A 20,472-nucleotide genomic window follows, 5' to 3' on the forward strand; every position below is an offset into this window, starting at 1 on the left:
AATTTGTCTAATACTTTGGTTTATGACCAATAACTTCAAAACGAATGATGTCAGCCTAAGCTGTATTTAGTGCTAATGAGGAAATGTTTGACTGCAGATGTGTTAAACTAAGATGTTAAACATTATACCTGCTTAAAGGGACTGTTTTGTAACTTCTTACACGTATAAATCATTGCGGGTCGGTGTCCCGTGCGCGCTCGTGTGTGGCAACGCTGTTCAGACAAGACTCCAACACAAACTACACGGAAGCACCAAAACTGCAAAGTTGTATCTAGTGAAGCCCGTCTTACAAAACAGTGTTGGCCGTGTTGTTATATATCCCAAAATCACAATTTGCCTCAGTCTCATCTTTACAACACAAAATGTCCTCTATCGTCCTTTTTCCAAATAAGAAAACTCAACAAAAATATATTATAATGCCGTTATTCTACGAGGATCAAACCCTATTGTAGCCGGTGCCATTAGCAATAACATTTTAAGCTTGCTGATTGGCTGTTTTCTTAACGCAGTAGTCTTGTAAAGGGATTTTTACCCAGTCTTGTACGGTACCTGTGACTTATTTTGATTAATTAAAGACTTTTTCTTTAAGCAGCTGCTACTTTCTTGTAGAGACAATTTAATCAGGAGCACTTTGTGCTGATTTAAGTGCTGGAAATATTTAGTTATGTAACATTGTCCGTGAGAAAAATGAGTCTTTAGATTTACTTTTGGAACCAGGGCTCCCTGATGTAACCCTCCACATGTCTCCACTCCTTTGGACTGTTTCATCCTTCAGTAGATGTAATAACAGGGGGGGGGACACAGTGAAGGTCTATAGATTACAGTGCTGATTGACTGTTTGGTGACGTTTATCTTGTAGAAGTGAGGAAACAGTCGGTGCGTTGACATGGGGCCGGCGCTGTACAGAGCCCATGAGCTTCCTTGTTGTTGTCAAGGAAACCTTGTGATCATCTATAGACTTTGGATCAGAGTAGTGGCCTACAGTTTATCACAGCAGCACAGTGATGATGTCAGCGCGGCGCCCAAAATGTTTGGCTCGGCGGTGACATCACACCGACGCGAAGGCACGTGAGGTCACCGGTAGCGAGACACACAGACACTTACTGACAGAACAACACGCAACATACATGCAGAGGCAACAAGAGACTGAGGGAGAGAAGCAAAGAAGGGAATAAGGAGAAATTAGGAATAACATGACTGTATTATAGTTGTCACACTAGCGCAGGCAGTAAGAGCCGGTATTTTTTTGCAGAATGATTTGCCGAAAATAAAAGTCAGCAAAGTAAAGTGCAGCTGATCAAAAACAAAATGAATGTCTTCACTCAAACTAAAAGGAAGAATGACATAAAACAGGAGATATTATACAGCAGAACAAATCTTTATCTTTTTTAATACTCAGCAGCAACCCCTTTTAGGAACTCCAAGTCACAACATGCCAGCTGTCCATTTCTCTGAGATTTTACTTTTAAACGTCCAGATTGGAGCTAATTGTTACTTTCCTTGACCAAGCCACAAATCAAACCAAAAGTGAGGGGGTTTTTAGACAAGCGTGTGGGGTACGGGACATGGTCTGAGGTAATACCTAAGGCAAGGTTCTTCAGTGTTTCTATTCACATCTTCTACCCATTTAGTTACATCATAAAACTCTTTGAAGCGAGGGGTTAAATACCTGTGGGAGGGGGAAGGGGGTGATGGACACAACACAAGGAGGGGGAGAAGAGAGAAAAGGAAGGAAGGAAAAGAAAAAGGACAGAAAATCTCCAGAAATAAGCAAGTGTGGGGGAGGGGGGGAGAGAGGAAGAGGAAATATTTTAGGAAAGCAGAGCAGAGCAAAGATATCCTGAACAAACACCAAGATGCAATTGAGAAAATGGTGAGAAGATGGCAGACAGACCTGTGTGTGGTTTCAGATGAAAACGGCACCACGGAAATCACAAACAGCTGTGTTGTGTGTTACAGGCTCAGTTGCATATTGGTTACATGTCACATCATTCCAAGCAGTTAGCAGTCAGTCTCATGCTTGCTATTAGAACAGGTTGCACTGCAAACAATTTTAATGCCAAGACCTTCAAACAAACCGACCAACACGCCGGGCTGGGAGGCAGCCAGTGCACACTGTTCATTCACAGTCAACAGGCATATACAGTATGCAAATACTTTACTGGTTCACAAGAGTACAAGGTGAGTTTAAAAGATTTAGAGGTGTATTACAGCCTCACGAGCCAGACAAGAGCAGCGAGTTCACACTGCAAAGAGACAACGTGATCTCACTGTCTTGTTACTAGAATAGCTCGCAAGGCTCATACTCTTTATACCTCTCTCTATCTCTGATACTAAATTTGAGGAGAGCATTTTTTTCTAGAGCTACGCTACACCTTTAACAGATAAGGACAGTTATATTCTTTATTTTCTTATTGTCAACAAATCTAATAAAAAAAACAAAACCAACAATAAATTGATCCTGCTGCTGTAACGGTACAATTTCCCACTGGGATTAATAAAGTTATCTATCTATCTATCTATCTATCTATCTATCTATTAATCTATCTATCTTTCTTTCTATCTATCTATCTATCTATCTATCTATCTATCTATCTATCTATCTATCTATCTATCTATCTATCTATCTATCTATCTATCTATCTATCTATCTATCTATCTATCTATCTATCCATCCATCCATCCATCCATCCATCCATCCATCCATCCATCCATCCATCCATCCATCTATCTATCTATCTATCCATCTATCTATCTGTCTATCTATCTATCTATCTATCTATCTATCTATCTATCTATCTATTAATCTATCTATCTTTCTATCTATCTATCTATCTATCTATCTATCTATCTATCTATCTATCTATCTATCTATCTATCTATCTATCTATCTATCTATCTATCTATCCATCCATCCATCCATCCATCCATCCATCCATCCATCCATCCATCCATCTATCTATCTATCTATCCATCCATCCATCCATCTATCTATCTATCTATCCATCTATCTATCTATCTCTCTATCTATCTATCTATCCATCCATCCATCTATCTAACTAAAACGTACCGTTAATGTAGCCAAAGCCTGATATCAGTTATTCCTCTGTGCCATAGACCTTCATTGTCATTCAAACACCATTAAAAACACATCAATGAGCTGCAACGTTACACTGAGTGAACACAGGCACTGTACAGTAGTTTATTCCCGTTAGAGCTACAGAACACGTATTAATCCAAGAGTGGAAATAGTTCCGAACCAATACACTACTGTATTTGCTCCTGTTTGGGGAACATTCGCTGGAAACTACAGAGCCCAGCTGTTTTTCAGATTATTTTGCCTTTTGATTTTCTTTTTTTTTTTTTTAAAGTTACAGTGTTTAAGATCTGGCGGCATCTAGCGGTGAGGTTGCATATTGCAACCGACTGAAATGTATCCTGTGTGCCAAGCGTGTAGGAGAACTACGATGGCAGAAGCATAAAACACGAATATCCCTCTTTAGAGCCAGCCGTATGTGGATATAAACGGCTCATTCTAGTGCCTTGTGCACACTACACAACTTTAGTTTTACTCTCAGTTTTACTGAGAACTTTACTGTATGTGTTGCATTTCAAACACGGAGCAAAGTTGTTGTTGCATCTAGGGTGTTGGATGTTTGCATGATTAAACATAATTGTAAGTAAGTGTTCAGAGCCTGATTAAACATTGTTTGTTTTGTTCTTTTCATGAGATTTGTTGACATAAAAAGTATAAAATAAAGCATAAAGCCAGCTGTATCTTTTAAAAGAACCTGTTAATGTCTAGTTTCCACTAGAGCTTCTCCTTATCTGCACATCCAATGTAATTTACAATGTTCATAGACCTCACAACAGGACCGACTTGGCAGAAGGAACTTACTCTGTGGAGTTGGAGCGAGCACGAAACTTCTTTCCTTTCAGTTTCTTACGATTTCCGCTTAGATTTCCTGGAGAAAAACAGAACATGAACACACACTTTAAAACCAAGCATTTACAATGACATGTAAAGTATTTCTTGGGGGTGATGTTTTAATGTAAGAGAGAACATGTATGAGTAGGACTGTGATGTGTTTGTTTCCCTAAAACAAATTCAGGAAAAAGGCAGCACTCCAGTGGTAAAAATTAGTAGATAAAATTCACTATAATGATCCAGACATTTCCCTGTATTTGTTTTGGGGAAACAAAAACAAACGCAGTCCTTCTTTTGAGGCACCTACGTAAAATTCAGTGCAGCAGAAGCACGAATGTTTCCTGTTATGTATGCAAGGGGATTTGTGCGTTACCTTGCCACGAGTTGCTCCTCGGTCGCCCGTTTTCACAGATGTCAGAGATGTGTTTGGCATCTGGGATTCTCTCGCTCCATGAGTGGGATAGTCCATTAGATCTATACACACACACATGCAGCATGGACAAAATATTATCAGTACATCGTCCTTCCAAGCCGCAACAAATCACCAAGCGCTATTCTGCTTCTGTTGCATTAGCAGAGACGAGGGAAAGGCTGAATATGAAGACGCCATCGCAGCAGATTATGAACCGTGAAACGATATCATGGCAGCTGAATGTGACATGATATGAGAAATGTAGTAGTGAGTGAATCAGCAAAATGTCCATAACTATGAAAACATTGTGATTCAATTCCAAAAACGTTCGCCGAAAATGACACATAATGAAAGCCATGATAGTAACAAAACATGATATGTACACACCAGTGATTTAGAGAACTCAACACACACACACACACACCCAATTGCCAGCGAATGAATCTGTGATGATGAGATGGCACACCTGAAGCCAAACACTGAGATGTTCTGAGAAATGGATGGGAAGGATGGAGTGAAGGACAAGGTGCAAATCTGCAGGTGCGACAGGCAGGCTGACCTCTTCTTGGAGCTGCAGCCGGAGTTTGTGCTGACGCCCGGAGGCATGTCACTGTAAAATGAGTCTGCATCCCCAGGCTTTGTGACATAGTCACCTGGGGGCATTTGCCTGGAAATACAGAAGAATGCTTTTAGATACAAAATCACAGTAATTACAGGAATAATCCCCCTTCAGATATTCTTACTAAGTTGTTTATCATAAATCCATGTTAGTTACTTTGAGCTGTATTTTACTTTATTTTTAATGAAACCTCTTCAACCTGTTGTGTTCTTCTACAGCTTTCCATTTTCCAGAAAGACTTTCCAAAAACAGCAACATATCTTGTGGCTGCGTTGCATTTAAATCTATTGAACCTCATATCAGTGAAACCACTACTACAGTTTAACAGCAGTGCCAATGGTGTAATGACGACTTTCTCAGTGGAGGCAAGTAATTATGTACATTTACTGAAGTAATGTAATTAAGTACAAATTTGGGGTTCTTTATGCAACTTTATTCTTTTACTCCACGACATTTCAGAGGGAAATATTGTACTTTTTACTCCACTACCTTTATGTGACAGCTATCGTTACTAGTTACCTTTCAGTTTAAGATTTTGCGTACAGAACATACAGTAGGATCAGCCACTAAAATGTGATGATTTGATAAAGACTAAACTGCCCCACAATAAATAAAAAATTAACTCCACTCTCGACCAACTGCAACGGTAAAATGCTGCTTAAACATTAATGCATTTGCAATAATAATTTAATAATGTAACACTCTGAGTGGGGCCGTTTTGCATAATGCATACTTTCACTTTTCATACGTGAAGTCTATTTTGATGATAATACCTGTGTACTTTTACTTAAGTAAAATTGTAACAGAATAAATGTGGTATTGATACTTTACTTGAGTAAAGAATTTGAGTACTTCTTCCACCGCTGTCTTTTTGCAAGATGAGGATATTTTCCTTATACAGCTGATTTGTAATGTAGATTTTGCACTGAGTTTAGTCTAATTTACGAAAAAGGTCTGTTGCAATCAAATAATTTATATATATATAACCATCAGATTTCGTTTTATGCAAAAATAAAAAAAACACTGTGTGTTACAAAAAACATTATTTACAGGACACTAACTCTCAAAACATGTAAATGTCATGTAAAATCAACTGATATGCAGCACATTGAAAATAGAGTTAAAGTGAGCAAACCGGCAGAATCTTCGGTGAACTTCAGACTCAACATAGCGTCTCTGCTTGTAGCTCCTGTGAAGACAAGTACGAGTATCCTCAGTCCAACAGTAATATAACTTTTGTTACATGTATTACATAATATAAAGTAGTGATTCCCAACCTTGTTTACTTGTGACCCCTCAAAACAAAGCAATATCTACTGTAATTTATTAAAGTTTAAATTCTAATATACTACTTTTTTCTTGCTTTGTTTGAGTGATATTTAGAAGCCCTTAACGTGTAAGATTATTGTGCAAAAGACAAACACAACTGTGCGTAGCAGAAAGATTTTTTTCCTTTCCTATCCTGTTAATCATCTCACAAGACACGACCACTCACATTTCTCCCGGCGACCCCTACTGGTTGCACCGACCACCGGGTTGGGAACCCCTGATATAAAACATGACACATGCAGGCTGCAGAGACACTCACTTGTAACACCAGGCTGTAGCAGCCAGTATGAGGGCGAGGACGAGGATGGAGCCTGTGATGGCCCCGATGATGATGTTGGTACTGGTGATACCTGAGACAGAGGGAGAGAAGAGAGTGGGGGGGGCGAATGTGTGTTAATTGAATGTGTGTCTCTTGTTTCCTGAATCATGTGGGACACAAGGGGATACACAAACCACAAAACACTGCAGCAGAACACAAAACACAGTACATTTAGCAGGAAAAGTGTTAAAGGAGAACCACGAGGGACGAAACTGAGAACAACCAAACTGCTGTCACCCCTCAGCACTACCTCTCTGAGGGGATGTGCAGTAGGTTCCCATTCAGGATAGCATTGCAAACTGCTTGTTTTTTAACTCAATAATGGTAGGAATTAGCCGACCGAGGTGAAGCTGGATGTGGGGTGAGAGAGGAAGAGGACCAGGAAATGACATCAAAGACAGGACAAATACAATGAAAAGGAACTCAAATCTGACCTCAAGTCACTCCGTCAAAGACATCAGCCTGTCGACAAAGAATGAGTGTGAAAATAATGACAAACAAAAAGAATGACATGCATGGTTCAGTGAATACAAATGCAGCTGGTTTTAATGAGCAGACATGAAACCCCACACAGAAGCTAAAACAACAAAAAGCAAAGAAAAGCTTCAACGTAATATTTGTGAATGGGAATCGGTGGGAGGGAGTTTAAAATAAGAACTGAAAGAGATGAAGTGGGGTAGAAAGAGTTGAGAGGTAAGAGGAGATCGGATGGAGAGGAAGGAGTAAAAGGTGCAGAACATGTGAGATGAAGAGAGGTATGGAGAGAGGCAACAAATAGTGAGAGCGTTAACTTCTCTCACCTGAAACTGAGGCAGTGGGTCCGACCACGAGATAACTGAGTGGAGACGTGGAGTTACAGTCTTCTCCTGCCCAGCCCAGGAAACACACACACTTCAGCTCACTACTGCACACCTACAGCAAAAAAAAAGAGAAAACTATTTTTGGCACTGTCGCATAACTGTGAGGTCTCAGATTTTTATTTTAATTTGATCAGAAACTTGGACACTGAACCCTTGCAGTACATGTTATGCTGAATAGCAAAGATTAACCCAATATCAGTCGTGGAAAGACTGATTGTGATTCAGATATTTTTTTTATTTAACTGTTATCATCCTAAATTTTATGCTGACACCTAAAAATAATCAGAAATAGACACACAATATCAGAGAAATTAACTTTGCGATTCAAATTATTTAATTATTACTTAATGTAAAAGAAAAAGTGCCACACTTTCTGTCGATAAATAATGTGCTACTGCTCAATATATTACTCAAGAGACCTCCTGTAGTTTGAGGTTTTAGGGAATAATGCTGATGTTTTAAATTGTATATCCTATATATTTAATAAGTAACATTAACTTGACATGTTGCATGATGTATTTTGTCTTTTCTACTTGTGTGTATTGTATATCTGTATATTGTTACCTGCCAAGGGACAAAGGATGCAAATGTGTATTCCTGCTAACTCCTGCATGTTTACATCCTGTATTTTATACTGATGTTCATTAACGTGCTCTGACCCTATCAAGTAAACAAACAAATACATTTCTCAGTGAAGCGAAATAGACCTTACATCATGTCCTTAGCTGAACAAATTATTGTTTCTCAACTTTATGGTCAGGACCTCTTGTCGGACAGTTTGATACGCATACTTCTTTGACAGATATATCTCCACTCTTAAACCGTTTCATTCAGTTTATCACTCCGCTTTAAGACTTATTACCGGTGACCGTTATTGTATGAAAAGGTTGGATGGGCCTCTCTAACAGTAAGACGTGATAGGCATTGGTTTCTGTTTAATTATAAAGCCTTTAATGGTAACTTGCAGTCATACATCACGTCCTTATTAAATTGGTCCTATAGTCATTATTTGACTCGTTCAAGTGATCGGCTAACACTTGAAGTCCTGCGTGCAAACACAAAATTTGGGGAAACTGCTTTTTGTGTTTGTGCTGCACAAACTTGGAACATTTTACATCACACATTATAGTACGGTCTAGACCTGCTTTATATGGAAAGCGTCTCAAGATAACTTCTGTTATGATTTGATGATATAAAAATATATTGAAATTGACATTAAAACTTAACACAATTGTACCAATAGGTCAATTTAAAACCATGACAACAGACTTCTCCGCTCTTGAATGTTTGTAACTGTGTTCTGTTGACTGGTTGTTTGTTTTCTCCTTAATTACTTTCTTGTGTGTATTTATTCTATTTTAATTGCGCTCTCGACATCATTGAAAATGAAGGTATGCCCTCAATGATTCTTCAAGATTTAAATAAAGGTTAAATGAATGAATATGTTTGTCATAAAATTACATTAAAGAACCATTCGGAGCATCTTGATACTCCGGATAATAAAGTATAATATGACTTATATTTACACTCTGGGGCTTTAGCTGAATGGTTGCACACTGGTATGTTGATATGTGTGTGTTCACTGTGTGTGTGTGTGTACCCCGTGTCCGGAGCAGACGGTCTTGTCGGTGGTCCCGGGGCATGTGCTGAAGTTGAACTGTTGGATGGGGAGACATTTGTGATTGAAACAGATGTGGTCCGCTCCGCAGGCCGTCCCATCCTCGACGTATCCCAGGTCAGTGTCTCCGTCGATCATCACGTGAGCACCGCTGAACAACAAACATGCGTCACTCAAGCAGCACTAACATGAGAGAGACTGTGTCAAACTTAACTATGGTTGAACAGTAAATGTTGTCTTTGCTCAGATGTGCACAGTATTTTATAACAGCTGAGAATACAGAACACAACTAGTCCAGAGATAAAGGATACATCACCAACAGTCTTTTTTTTTAGGCTGTTGATTTGGGCTTTTGAGTATTTTATGATGTGTTCTTCCTCAGTGATGTGTACCTGCAGTCAAGAGAAGCACTGTGCCGGGCTACTGAGAAGGAGGTCAACCCTCCGTGCAGCTCTCCAAGTCGCGGGGCAGGTGAGATGTTTGAGCACAGCAGGTACCCACAATGAACATCCCTGAAACACAAAGATGCAACCAAACATCATGGAGAGTAAAAATAAGATGAACAGTACAGGGATCAGTCACAGAAAGGACTCGCTCACTGTTTGTTACACTGGATCCAGGTGTCCTTGTCCTTCCCACAGTTGCCTTTCTCCGTCCCTTCGATGTTTAACTTCTCGTAACAGAACTTGTCTGCCGCTGTTGCCTCTGAGGGAGACGCAACACGATGAATATTAACATCTACAGCTCAAGTTATCTCTACCACAGGTGTTATGATAGACATGCATGTGGGCTTTTGCAGATTTGTCAATACAAATTTGCACACAGGAATGTTCCACTTACTCTCTCCCCAAATGTACTTGCACTGTCTGTCTTTGGTTTTGCACTTTCCAGTGAAGCAGCGACCCTGTAGAGAGAAATATAGCGTCAAAAAAAGTCACCTGTGCAGAGGTTAAGACTTATTAAATGTAAAATACCTCAATATCTCACCTGGTCTTTTTCACACGAGTAGCCATCCATCTTGTGCACATTTGGTGGACACTGCAAAAAAAACACAGAAAACCTCAGTTACTGTGACTTACAGCATGAGCATGCATATCCTGTGATATTCTGAATATTACATTTGTAGCTCCGGTTGCAGAGAACTGTGTGAGGGAAGCTCAGGCTCACCTGGCTGGAGTTGCCTGTGCAGTTTTCTGGGATGTCGCAGTCGTTCACTGCATCTCTGCACACAACTCCCATGAATTCCATCTGTAGCAGCGTGCGATAAAGATCAGATGGACACTGAGTGTTTGTAATTATAGGCTTTGTGTCAGAGGAGCAGGGGCTTCATCAGGAATTAGCAACCCTCTGCACAGTTGGTGGCTCCAGGCACCGTCTCTCTTTCCTCTTGACATCCCAAACTACCATCAGTCAGTATGACATGTCTGTGTACCAATCCACAACTTAACTATATTCATTTTGAGGTATTTCATAGTGTTAAAAGGTTGTCATAACCATCTCACTAGTAGTCCGGTGAAAGGACATTTTTGGTTTAGTATGTTCAAGAAACATAGCTGAAACTTATTGTCACTTGTTCCAGTTGTCCTCAGATCTTACAGCAGCATCTCTACTGTAATTGTGAGAATGTTTTCTTTGTTAGCTGTTACAAAAACCAGATGAAAGGTGTAGCTGTGTCCCTTTGTGTACCTGGCAGCTCTTGCAGCAGAGTCCGTTGCTACACTTGGAGCCTTGGGTCAGGGTACATTTGTCACAGCAGGCCTCCCCCTCTCTGGCACACTCCTAAAAGACAAACAGAAACTGCTCTCAGTTGTCTTCCTTTGATTAGATGCAAGTTGTTTTTTTGTAACGCATTATACAATATTTCAGCAGCATAATCTATTTAAACAGCGGTCTCTCGGGACAAACTATAATTGCACAATAACTGTTATCGCTGTGTATTGCAGCGCCTTGATTTCTCCGATGACATACTTCATTACTTTAAATTACCTCTTATTAGTCTGACACAGCAGGTGGTTTTGTTGTCGGGTAATAAGCCCACCACTTCTTTTGACCTTGGATTATTATCAAGCTAACCCTTTAGGGTAGTACATCTCCTTATTAGCATCCAGTCATCTACTGTACTACTTACCACAGGGCTGCCACAGTCACACTCCTCTCCTGGCTCCACGAAGCCATTTCCACACTCCGGAGGGTCCAACAGCTGAGGAGGAACAGGGCAGAATTAATATTCAAACCACTAAGAAGACGCATGAATGTATATGAGCATGGATGGATTAATAAACGGAGCGACAGGGATCCAACAGATTAGGGGGCCCCTGGGCCTGTGCCCAGTCGCCCCGTACTGAGTCTCTCTTTGAAGTTACTGCTAACATTTTGCATTGGGAAGTCACAAATAGACACAAAATGACCAAAAAGAGATGTAAAACATCTACAAAGAGATGCAAAATGACTAGAAAGAGATACAAAACAAACCAAAAAAAGATGCAAAACAACCAAAAACAGATGTAAAACAATCTAAGAGATGCAAAAAGACTACAAAGAGATACAAAACAACTATAAAGAGATGCAAGACAATCAAAAAGAGGCGGAAAACGACTAGGGGCCCATTGTCTCATAATCCGTCCATGTATATGAGTATGCATATATGTGTGAGTGTGTAGTACCTTCAGAGGTTTGTTGAACAGACAGGCTCCTCCACCGCTGTTTAGGAAGTTATGGAACTCCTCCACGTTGCAGTCGGAGAACCTCTTAGGCAGGTAGAAACTGTTCAACACAACCGCAGCATATTACGCCCGTTACCGTGGATACAGTACAGACAGCATCTTCAGAGTATATTGGGAGAGACGGGGGCTTGTTCCCCAAAAACACATTACAGGACAAAACACTGGAAGAAATATAGATTTAAACGTTTTTACCCACACAAACTGACTTTCCATACCTCACATTTAATTCCAGTGCAACAGACAATGTCATAGCAGGTTTGTTATATTTAATAAAGTTTGTATTTCTTACACCGTACCATGAATATTTCAGGTTTTGCCACAGGTTTACCATACTCACAGTTCAGAGGAGATCCTTACTACAACATGGAGGTAGATATACAGTAGAGCTAAGATTGGGAGGATCATATGGAGATGCAGTACGTGTAGCATGTAAATGGATTCTAAGAAGCATTTATGAATTTTTCCTGCAAAAGAACTTGAATATTTTGGATGAACGGTTATTGCATTATCATGTAATACTAAAATGATCACAGAAGCTCATCAGCTCTTAAATGCTCTGTGAGATTGGTTCGATTCACTTATATTAAAAATATAAAAATCCAGTTTCATGATACTTTCACCTGAAGCCAAAACAGCATTTGAAGTATTTGAGCAAATCTATCACAATCAAATGTCCTGTGTTCATTCTGATGCTTTTAATGACATCGACCCAAACCTGAGCAGCACTTAAATATCATCTCCTGCTGCTCCATCAGTCACTTAATGCTGATTATGCTGCTGGCACATGTTTAATTCAAGAGCCTCTGGTAGTGCGGCTCATCAGGAGACAATGCAATAACAGCACAGACTCAGTGAGAGGTCGTCATTGTTTGATATGAAATGTGGCTGAATGAAACCCCCTTCAGGAGCTAGTAATGGTGCTTTGATGATGGGTGAAGCACACTACAATATTTCAGGTAGATTTCATAAGTTAATCAGGTATAAAGTTGTCTCAACTATCACAGAAATTTGCATCCTTGATTTGCGTCAGCGCTTAATCTTGTCAAAATCTTGCAGTGTTTATCCCCTTTTTAACAGTAATAATGGGTGAAATGAAGATGAAACATGCTTGAATGATTCACCAGGAGAAGAACAATCGTTGCCATGTGGACTAATATCATTATTCAGCCTGTCAGCCGCTATAACCCCATAATTTATCATATCTTCAACTGTGTAATACTGATTTAACAGTAGAATAATTTTGTGCAATAATGTAATAAATATAATAACTGTACATTTAAATATAATATTATATTCTTCTTCATTTGTACTATTCTTGCATTTTTACACACTCAATAATATATCCCATTTTTCAGCATTATTATTATTTACACATTTGTTATATATTGTAGTATACATACTTCTTACTTATATTTTTCCATATTTATTGTTGTTGTATTATAGTATAATGCACATATTTTTGCATACTTATTTCTTATAATTTCTCTATTCTTATCTATATTTCTATTCTAGACTGGGAGCAACTATTACGTAACCCAATTTCCCCCCACCTGGTATCAATAAAGTATTTCTGATTTTGATAAATTCTTTTCATTTCACATCACATAAGATCATGGGATAAAAATATATATTACAAAAGATTAAAACACAAATGCTACTGCATTATTTGCCTGTAGTGTGGATTCATTAAGAACATGAAGCACCTCATGCATTCGGAAAAAAATCCACTCAATCATTTCTTTGTTTCCCTGTCAGTCCATCACCCTCTAGTGGCTGTAGGAGGCGTGGTAGTGTCTGAACCACAATCATTCACTGGCCTGTATGTCCTCGTTACAGTATATTTAAGACTATTTTAATTAATTAGATTAGAAAATATCAAATCTTCCAATGTTACACCCTTTAGAGCTCATATTTTGTCCTGGTTTGTTCATGGCAAAATCAATTATCTCATGAGAAGTAAACAGAAAAGAAATATACTTGAAAAATAACATATAGAAAACAATTCTGAATCCGACCGTAATGCACGTTCAAACAATATGTGAATACATATATATGAACAGACGAATCGACTCTCACACACACACACAAACACACACAGCAGCTAAACCCTGTGAGAAAGGTGAGAACAGTTAGTAGTAGTAGTCAGGTTAGGTCGATCAGACATGCAGGTGCTGAGGGATAAAAGGAAACGTCTGTCAATGGACATGACTGAGGTTGCTCATTGAATACAAGCGTCTGAAATACCATTGACTTTATTTTAGAGAATACAGATCTGGGCCAGGTCCGTTTACAGGTGACGGGCTCATAAAAGCGCAGTCACCTGTCCTCTGTCATGTGACCACATGACATCATAGCAGGTTTATTATGGTAACTCAATAGAGCAGAACCTGGACGGGGAGTGTTAGGGGAGTGCACTGACGTTATAGGGAAATGAGGTAGTCAAATATTGGCCTAAGATGAGAATGACATTGCAGACTGTATCAATCGGTTAGAGATGGATAAAAACAACTGATGGAATAGTCACTTTCAAAGGGCGGGAGGGAGAAGGAGCCTATCAATAATTAGAATAAATCAAATTAATACAATTTTCTTGGCTGATCAGCCGGTGACATCCAAAAACTGAAGAATACACATGATGTACATGTGAAATTGTACAAACTGATTATGAAAAATACAGTTAGTGTGGAATAAAAGGACATCAAACTGTATTTGTTCATATCATTTGAATAAAAAAGAGAAGCCGGGGCTACAGCAGCCGTAGTGCTGTTGGATGAGATGGGAAAGGTTGTGATGACTGACAACCCCTCCGAGGCAGCCAGTTGGTTCAAAACAGCACAGGCAACGTTCTAGCCAAGCGTCTGCTCACCTGCTGTCCCATTCGGGATAGAGGGGGAACGCGAGAAGTATTTAAGAAGAGGGGTATATATATATATATATGTATATATAAACACACACATACACACGCATCGCAGAGGCTTTTACAGACACAGTCACATCCTCACAGAAAGCCTGTACAGTATAAACACTGCAGATGTACACAAACACATTTTAAAACATGATTTCTGCATGAAACACAAAACATACACTGACTGATTTATCACCTGTTTTTCTAATCTTAGCAAGCAACAGATTATATAACACATTACTGCTGAAAGAAGATCAATGAAGTTATATAAACAAGCCATATGGAAAATGTACATAGGCTGACACCTAGTGGTGAATTATCAAATTACAATAACACTCCAGTGGATGGAAATATTGATAACAGCATATTTACACCGATAAATAGATTCATTTTTTTATGAAATCTTAGAGACCCACATTATTTATCTAACATACACTTGCTGCTGATGTGTTGTGTGAGTGATGTAGCCTACTACTGTGTGAAACGTTGTATTATGTGTCTTGTTATTCTAGCGTGTTTAGTGCAGTGTCACTGTGCGTATGTTTGCCAAAGGACTGAAGATAAAAATTATCTTTAAGCTACTCTGGTACAATACATCAAATGGTAACATTTATGATTAATATTGTACATGGTCCCTTACAAATAAAACAAACCTGCTGCAAACAAAAATTTAGTTTATTCCATTTATAAAGAATATCATATGCAATTAACTGCTTTCACAAACACAGGAAAATATATTCTAGTTCAAATAAAAAAAAAATGTTTTGGTTATTCCATTTATAAAGAACATCATATGTAATTATTTGCTTTCAGATATACAGGAGAATAGACGCTAGTTCAAATTATAAAGAAAAATTGTCCAAAATCAATCTGAGTTTTGATGGGACCGTAAACTTTTAACTACATTTACGTTAGATTTCATTAATAACTCTTTGTTGACAATACCCATCCATTTAAAATAGATAATAAATTCTTGAGCAAACAAATATGCACTCATTTTTTCAGTTAAAGGTTAGCGTTGGTATTTTCAACCTGGACCCTATTTTCCCATGTTTTTGTGTCTAAGTGACTAATGGGGACAACAATTTTTGAGGGATAACGCTGTAACCGGCAGTCGTGAAAAGAGCTGCGAGGGCAAGTAAGCAACGTCAATGTAACATTACGTTCACTAAAAGAGCTTGTTTTTGCCACTGACAGGCTCAGATTATTATAAGTCTGACAACTTTATGGAAAGGACCCTGCAGAGAGATAAAATGTTTTTCTTTCCTTTCGCCTAATCCGGTCTGTTTGTTATTGTGTCCGCTGAAGGAGAAGTCTGATTGTGAAATCTGGATATCCGTACACTCTGGCTCAAACAAATACGGGCGGCCATCAAATTCAAAGACCTCGTCCACATTGTCGAAATCATTTAATATTCAGCCATGACACTGAAAATCTTTTAGATAACACTAAGCTATACACTTCCTGTACTCCAACACAACAAACGCTGTCGGCTGGCACGGATGTATTCCATTCCATGTATCGAGACTACTGTAACGAGACTTCTCCTTGAGCGAGACTCTTTCCATAATGTCAGACACTGATAATAACAATCAGTGTCATGGCAAAACAAGCATTTTTAGTGGACGAAAATGACGGTACCAGCTTGCCCTGATAGGATTACATTGCAGCCCGTGATCAGCTGCTGTCTACAGCACGCTGGCTCAATATTGGACCAATTTCAGAAATTGTTGTCCCTATCAGTCAGTTAAAAACATCCAGGTTGAAAAATACTGAAGTTACCTTTTAAGTGTGATGTTAGCATTAAAGCCAACTCTGATGTTGTGATTAAAATGTGTTGGGAAAACTCTGATAACATCGATGAAAAAGAGTAACAACTGCTAACTGACTCAAAAACACAAATTCACCCAAATGGACAGATTTGATTAAAAAAATTGGTTTCATCACATCTGTCTCTGTTGTGGCTTAATGTTTATGAATCGATGAGGAAATGTTTTGTAAAAATAACTTACCCAACATCATCCATGATACAGCCCGACCAACGATCTTCACACTTGCATTCGCCTGGGAAAAAAACACATCGACATGTTCCCATCTCATCGAAAGGAGGCTTAAAAATGAATGTGTGTTGGAAAAGTAAGAAATAAAGGATTCATTAAGGTTTAACTGTGTACCATTTAGGATCCTCTTCTTGTCAGAGAAGATGCCAATGTTCTGTCCAAGAGACTGAGCGAGGGTTATGGCCATCTCATCTGTTTTCCCGTACTGATGAAGAGACAGACAGAGAGAGAGAGAGAGAGAGAGAGAGAGAGAGAGAGGGAGAGGAGAAACAGCAGGAGACAGAGAATAAACAGAATATCAGATCTGGAAAAATAGATGGCGTTACAAAGGAGCTTATAATGACATCCCCCTCAACGTAAAAAAAATCATTGGATTAATTCATTATGTGTAATAACAGAAACTAAATGACTATAAACTGAAAGTACAGTATATAACAGGAATAAATGCACAGTATTGACATGTAGAAAATGTATATATGCCTCTCTTAATAACACAAAAGAGAGCTGAGTGCTGGAGGTGCTCAGTGTAGAGATTAGGATTCACTGACAACATGACTGTACTCCATGTTATCTACATCCTTTATCTAATGAAACGTGAACAAGTAAATTTGGAGTAAATCTGTAATTTGTGTTTCGAGACTCACCTCATTGACTCCCCCTCCTTTAGTCAGGGAGCAAACGCCTCCCATATAGGAAGCTCCTCCCCAGCTGCTATGGAAACGGTTCCCTCTGATAAGAAAAGAAAGTTGTGTGTTTACTAAAACGATGCTGAGCGCTCAAAAAAAATCCTTTTAAATGCTCTGACTTACGAGAAGAGGTGAACGGAGTCGCATTTCTCCTTGATGAAGTCCTTTCGATACTTCATGAACTCCTTCAGCGTCACCATGGGGTCGTCGTCGATGTTGAACTTGTTGTCGGCTGACCACGTTTCCATGGCAACCAGCACTATGCGAGTATTGAGCTGTTCCTTGAAAATCTGCGAAAATTAAAAAGTAGATTAATATCAGTAATTTATCTTTTGAGAGTCATAAAACTGAAAGTGCCAAAATATAATATATGATATAGCCTGATTGATATTAAAACTGACGGACACGCTTCATATTCATCAACATCTCCAGCTGTGTGTTGTAACAGCACTAGTTAAACAGTCAGTGTGATCAGTCTGAGCTCGCCACCAGACAGCAGCACGTTACGGGCGGCCAGACGGAGTCAATAAGGGTAACAGTCTGAAGGGCACACTGTAGAGGGAGCAAACAGGCAAATAATAATGTTTGCTTTCATAAGATGGAAATCAATTAGGGTACGGGGCCAGACAAATACTGGAGAAGAGGACAAGAGCAAAGCCTCTTTGTTTAAGATGAATGCCAGTAGTCTCAAAGCTGACAAAGCAGAGAGGAAGTGGGCATAAGCATGGTTCAATCCCAATCCGGCCCCTACAGCCTCACCCTAGCAGCTCCACGTCAGTTTGTGCACATTAAAGCAGCAGTTGGTGGAAATGGTGGACATTTTTTTTTTAAAATGGTCACTATATCCTGACAGTAGTGCATGAGACAGGTAATCTGAAAAAAATCATGTGTCTCTGTGTCCTCCGGTGCTCCTAATGGCATCTGGAAGATTTCACAGACCGGAGGAAATCAACCAATCAGAGCCAAGCTGGAGCCTGCCGTCTCTGAGCAGCTGTCAATCACTCGCAAACTCCGATCAAACGGTCAAACTAGGCAGCGCTGATCAAATATGAATCAATATTCTGTTACTGTAAAGCCTATTTCTCTCCTTAAATGTTTTCAGAAACATCTTGTATTGTACTGTTTAGCTGTAAAATGAGAAAGTTTGTGACCCAACAGCCATGTTGAGATTAGTTGAGGAAATACTAAGCACCGCCCACCAGCCGGAGCAAACTTTCTCATTTTACAGCTAAACAGTACACTACAAGATGTTTCTGAAAACGTTTAAAGGCCAGAAATAGGCATTACAGTAGCAGAATATTGATTCATATTTGCTCAGCGCTGCCTAGTTTGACCGTTTGATCAGAGTTTGCGATTGACTGACAGCTGCTTCCGTTGAATGAACAGCCAATAGGAACGCTCTCTCTGAAATTACCTGTGAGTGGCCAAAGTCTCCCGTCACGTGCTAGATGTTTTAAAGCCTGAAAACAGAGCCATGAGGAGATGCAAAGTCTAGTTATCTGTCAGAGCACTTGAATTACAATATGCTGAAAGGTTATTATGGAATTTCTGCCCGAAGATGCCAAAAATATTCTGCCTACTGCAGGTTTAATAGACTGTACTCTCTAATTTATAGAGACTAAACATTCCTCCATGAGCAAGCAGCGTGAGGGCGGCAAGAAAAAATTGCCCTTTAACAGGAAGAAACTTCAAGCAGAACCAGGCTCTGGGTGGGCGGCCACCTGCCACGACCGGTTGTTTCTGTATATTTATACCCACTGTAACTTAAGAGTAATTGCTGTAATATTTTTCATATCGTCATGTAACTTATAAGTAATTGCTGTAATTTGTATCATATCCGATGCTGCTATGAATGTAGTCTTAGTGTTGCGGTGCTGGCTGTGGCAGCGTGGCGTACACTGGGGAAAAAAAGGGAACTATACTCGCACATGGAAATCAATGTGTATGTCCCAAATAGAGTCTGCTTCATATGATCCTCTTCAAGGACACGACAAAAAGCATGACCTTTCCCCAGCTTCACCATCCTATCCGCTTACAGACATGACCCTGTGGCAGGTCAGATTTCAGTAGCACAGCAAACAGATGTGGCTACAAATAATGAAACTTTGAAATGTCTGCCTCAGTACTGCTGGGATGCCACTGCTGTTTCAGTCCTCTGAAAACTCATGACTGGCTGGTTAATGGCTGCACGCAGCATATTATGGGCCAGGAGAGGTTTTAAATGTAGAGAGTGAGGTTGTTTAAATGAGAAATCAGTGCAACGTACGCTCAGCTCCAATACCTGGGAGTGCTTGTGGCAAGCTTTCCAAGCAAAGGATCAATACATTTCTTACCATGTCAGCCATATTGACCACTGACTTAGCATAGTTATTCGTGTGCCCAACAGAAAGCCGATGCTTCTTGTACTGAGGAGACACAGAGAGGAAACAAATAAACGGGGGATTCATAATCTGGAACAAATTCATTTGAAGCCATTTAAATGTGTAAAAGGAGCCAGTGTCTGCAGACAGATTCACTCCAAATATCACCTTTATTGTGTATAAAACATTTCAGTCCCAGTGGATTTTATCCAGGCCCATGCATAAAATTGTCTGTTGTATGCACAATAAATGTGGTATTCTGAGTTATATAATTAATCATAATTGTACACCCTACCATATCTACTTACCATTAAATGGTCATTCATCACCATCAACTCAATGTATTTGGTCTCATCCTCTACACTGTGTGTCACATGTGGAGCCTGAGGAGAAACAACACAGTTTTCTATCATAAAAACAGACAGACAGACACCCGTTTCTCAGCTTTCCTCAGTCAGGACCTTTCAATTTCAGAACAGCACACACAGTAAACACAAAGATCAACTCATGTCTCATGCGTCACCAAGAAAAGAAACGACAAATCAATAAAGATGAACTTTGCGAAGCTGATCCAGGTTTGTCTTTTTTTTCTCAAATTCCAAATAAAGATGAGAGCAGCTCTCGGGGCTGAGAGACCGACAGCTGCAGACATC

The 20,472-nt window shown here is 39.4% G+C and overlaps 1 protein-coding gene across 3 annotated transcripts in view; it reads right to left on the reverse strand.

Annotated features, from left to right (window-relative positions):
* Positions 1 to 20,472, reverse strand: part of adam22 (ADAM metallopeptidase domain 22) — a 74,180-nt gene that overhangs the window by 5,340 nt on the left and 48,368 nt on the right. Inside the window, exons 9-30 of one of the 3 annotated variants that reach the window (XM_037784183.1) lie at positions 20,128 to 20,202; positions 19,793 to 19,864; positions 17,583 to 17,749; positions 17,418 to 17,502; positions 16,888 to 16,978; positions 16,726 to 16,777; positions 11,749 to 11,848; positions 11,214 to 11,285; positions 10,772 to 10,864; positions 10,253 to 10,333; positions 10,073 to 10,123; positions 9,926 to 9,989; positions 9,685 to 9,790; positions 9,478 to 9,597; positions 9,068 to 9,236; positions 7,408 to 7,519; positions 6,548 to 6,638; positions 6,095 to 6,148; positions 4,807 to 5,007; positions 4,302 to 4,402; positions 3,899 to 3,965; positions 1,583 to 1,669 (exon numbers count right to left, since the gene is read on the reverse strand). In XM_037784183.1, coding sequence (XP_037640111.1) covers positions 1,583 to 1,669; positions 3,899 to 3,965; positions 4,302 to 4,402; positions 4,807 to 5,007; positions 6,095 to 6,148; positions 6,548 to 6,638; positions 7,408 to 7,519; positions 9,068 to 9,236; positions 9,478 to 9,597; positions 9,685 to 9,790; positions 9,926 to 9,989; positions 10,073 to 10,123; positions 10,253 to 10,333; positions 10,772 to 10,864; positions 11,214 to 11,285; positions 11,749 to 11,848; positions 16,726 to 16,777; positions 16,888 to 16,978; positions 17,418 to 17,502; positions 17,583 to 17,749; positions 19,793 to 19,864; positions 20,128 to 20,202 — 2,111 coding nt within the window. The remainder of the gene's footprint in view (positions 1 to 1,582; positions 1,670 to 3,898; positions 3,966 to 4,301; positions 4,403 to 4,806; positions 5,008 to 6,094; positions 6,149 to 6,547; positions 6,639 to 7,407; positions 7,520 to 9,067; positions 9,237 to 9,477; positions 9,598 to 9,684; positions 9,791 to 9,925; positions 9,990 to 10,072; positions 10,124 to 10,252; positions 10,334 to 10,771; positions 10,865 to 11,213; positions 11,286 to 11,748; positions 11,849 to 16,725; positions 16,778 to 16,887; positions 16,979 to 17,417; positions 17,503 to 17,582; positions 17,750 to 19,792; positions 19,865 to 20,127; positions 20,203 to 20,472) is intronic. The other 2 variants (XM_037784181.1, XM_037784182.1) reach the window with 2 other exon arrangements.

This window comes from Sebastes umbrosus, chromosome 11, assembly GCF_015220745.1.
Source record: "Sebastes umbrosus isolate fSebUmb1 chromosome 11, fSebUmb1.pri, whole genome shotgun sequence".
Lineage (NCBI taxonomy): Eukaryota > Metazoa > Chordata > Actinopteri > Perciformes > Sebastidae > Sebastes > Sebastes umbrosus.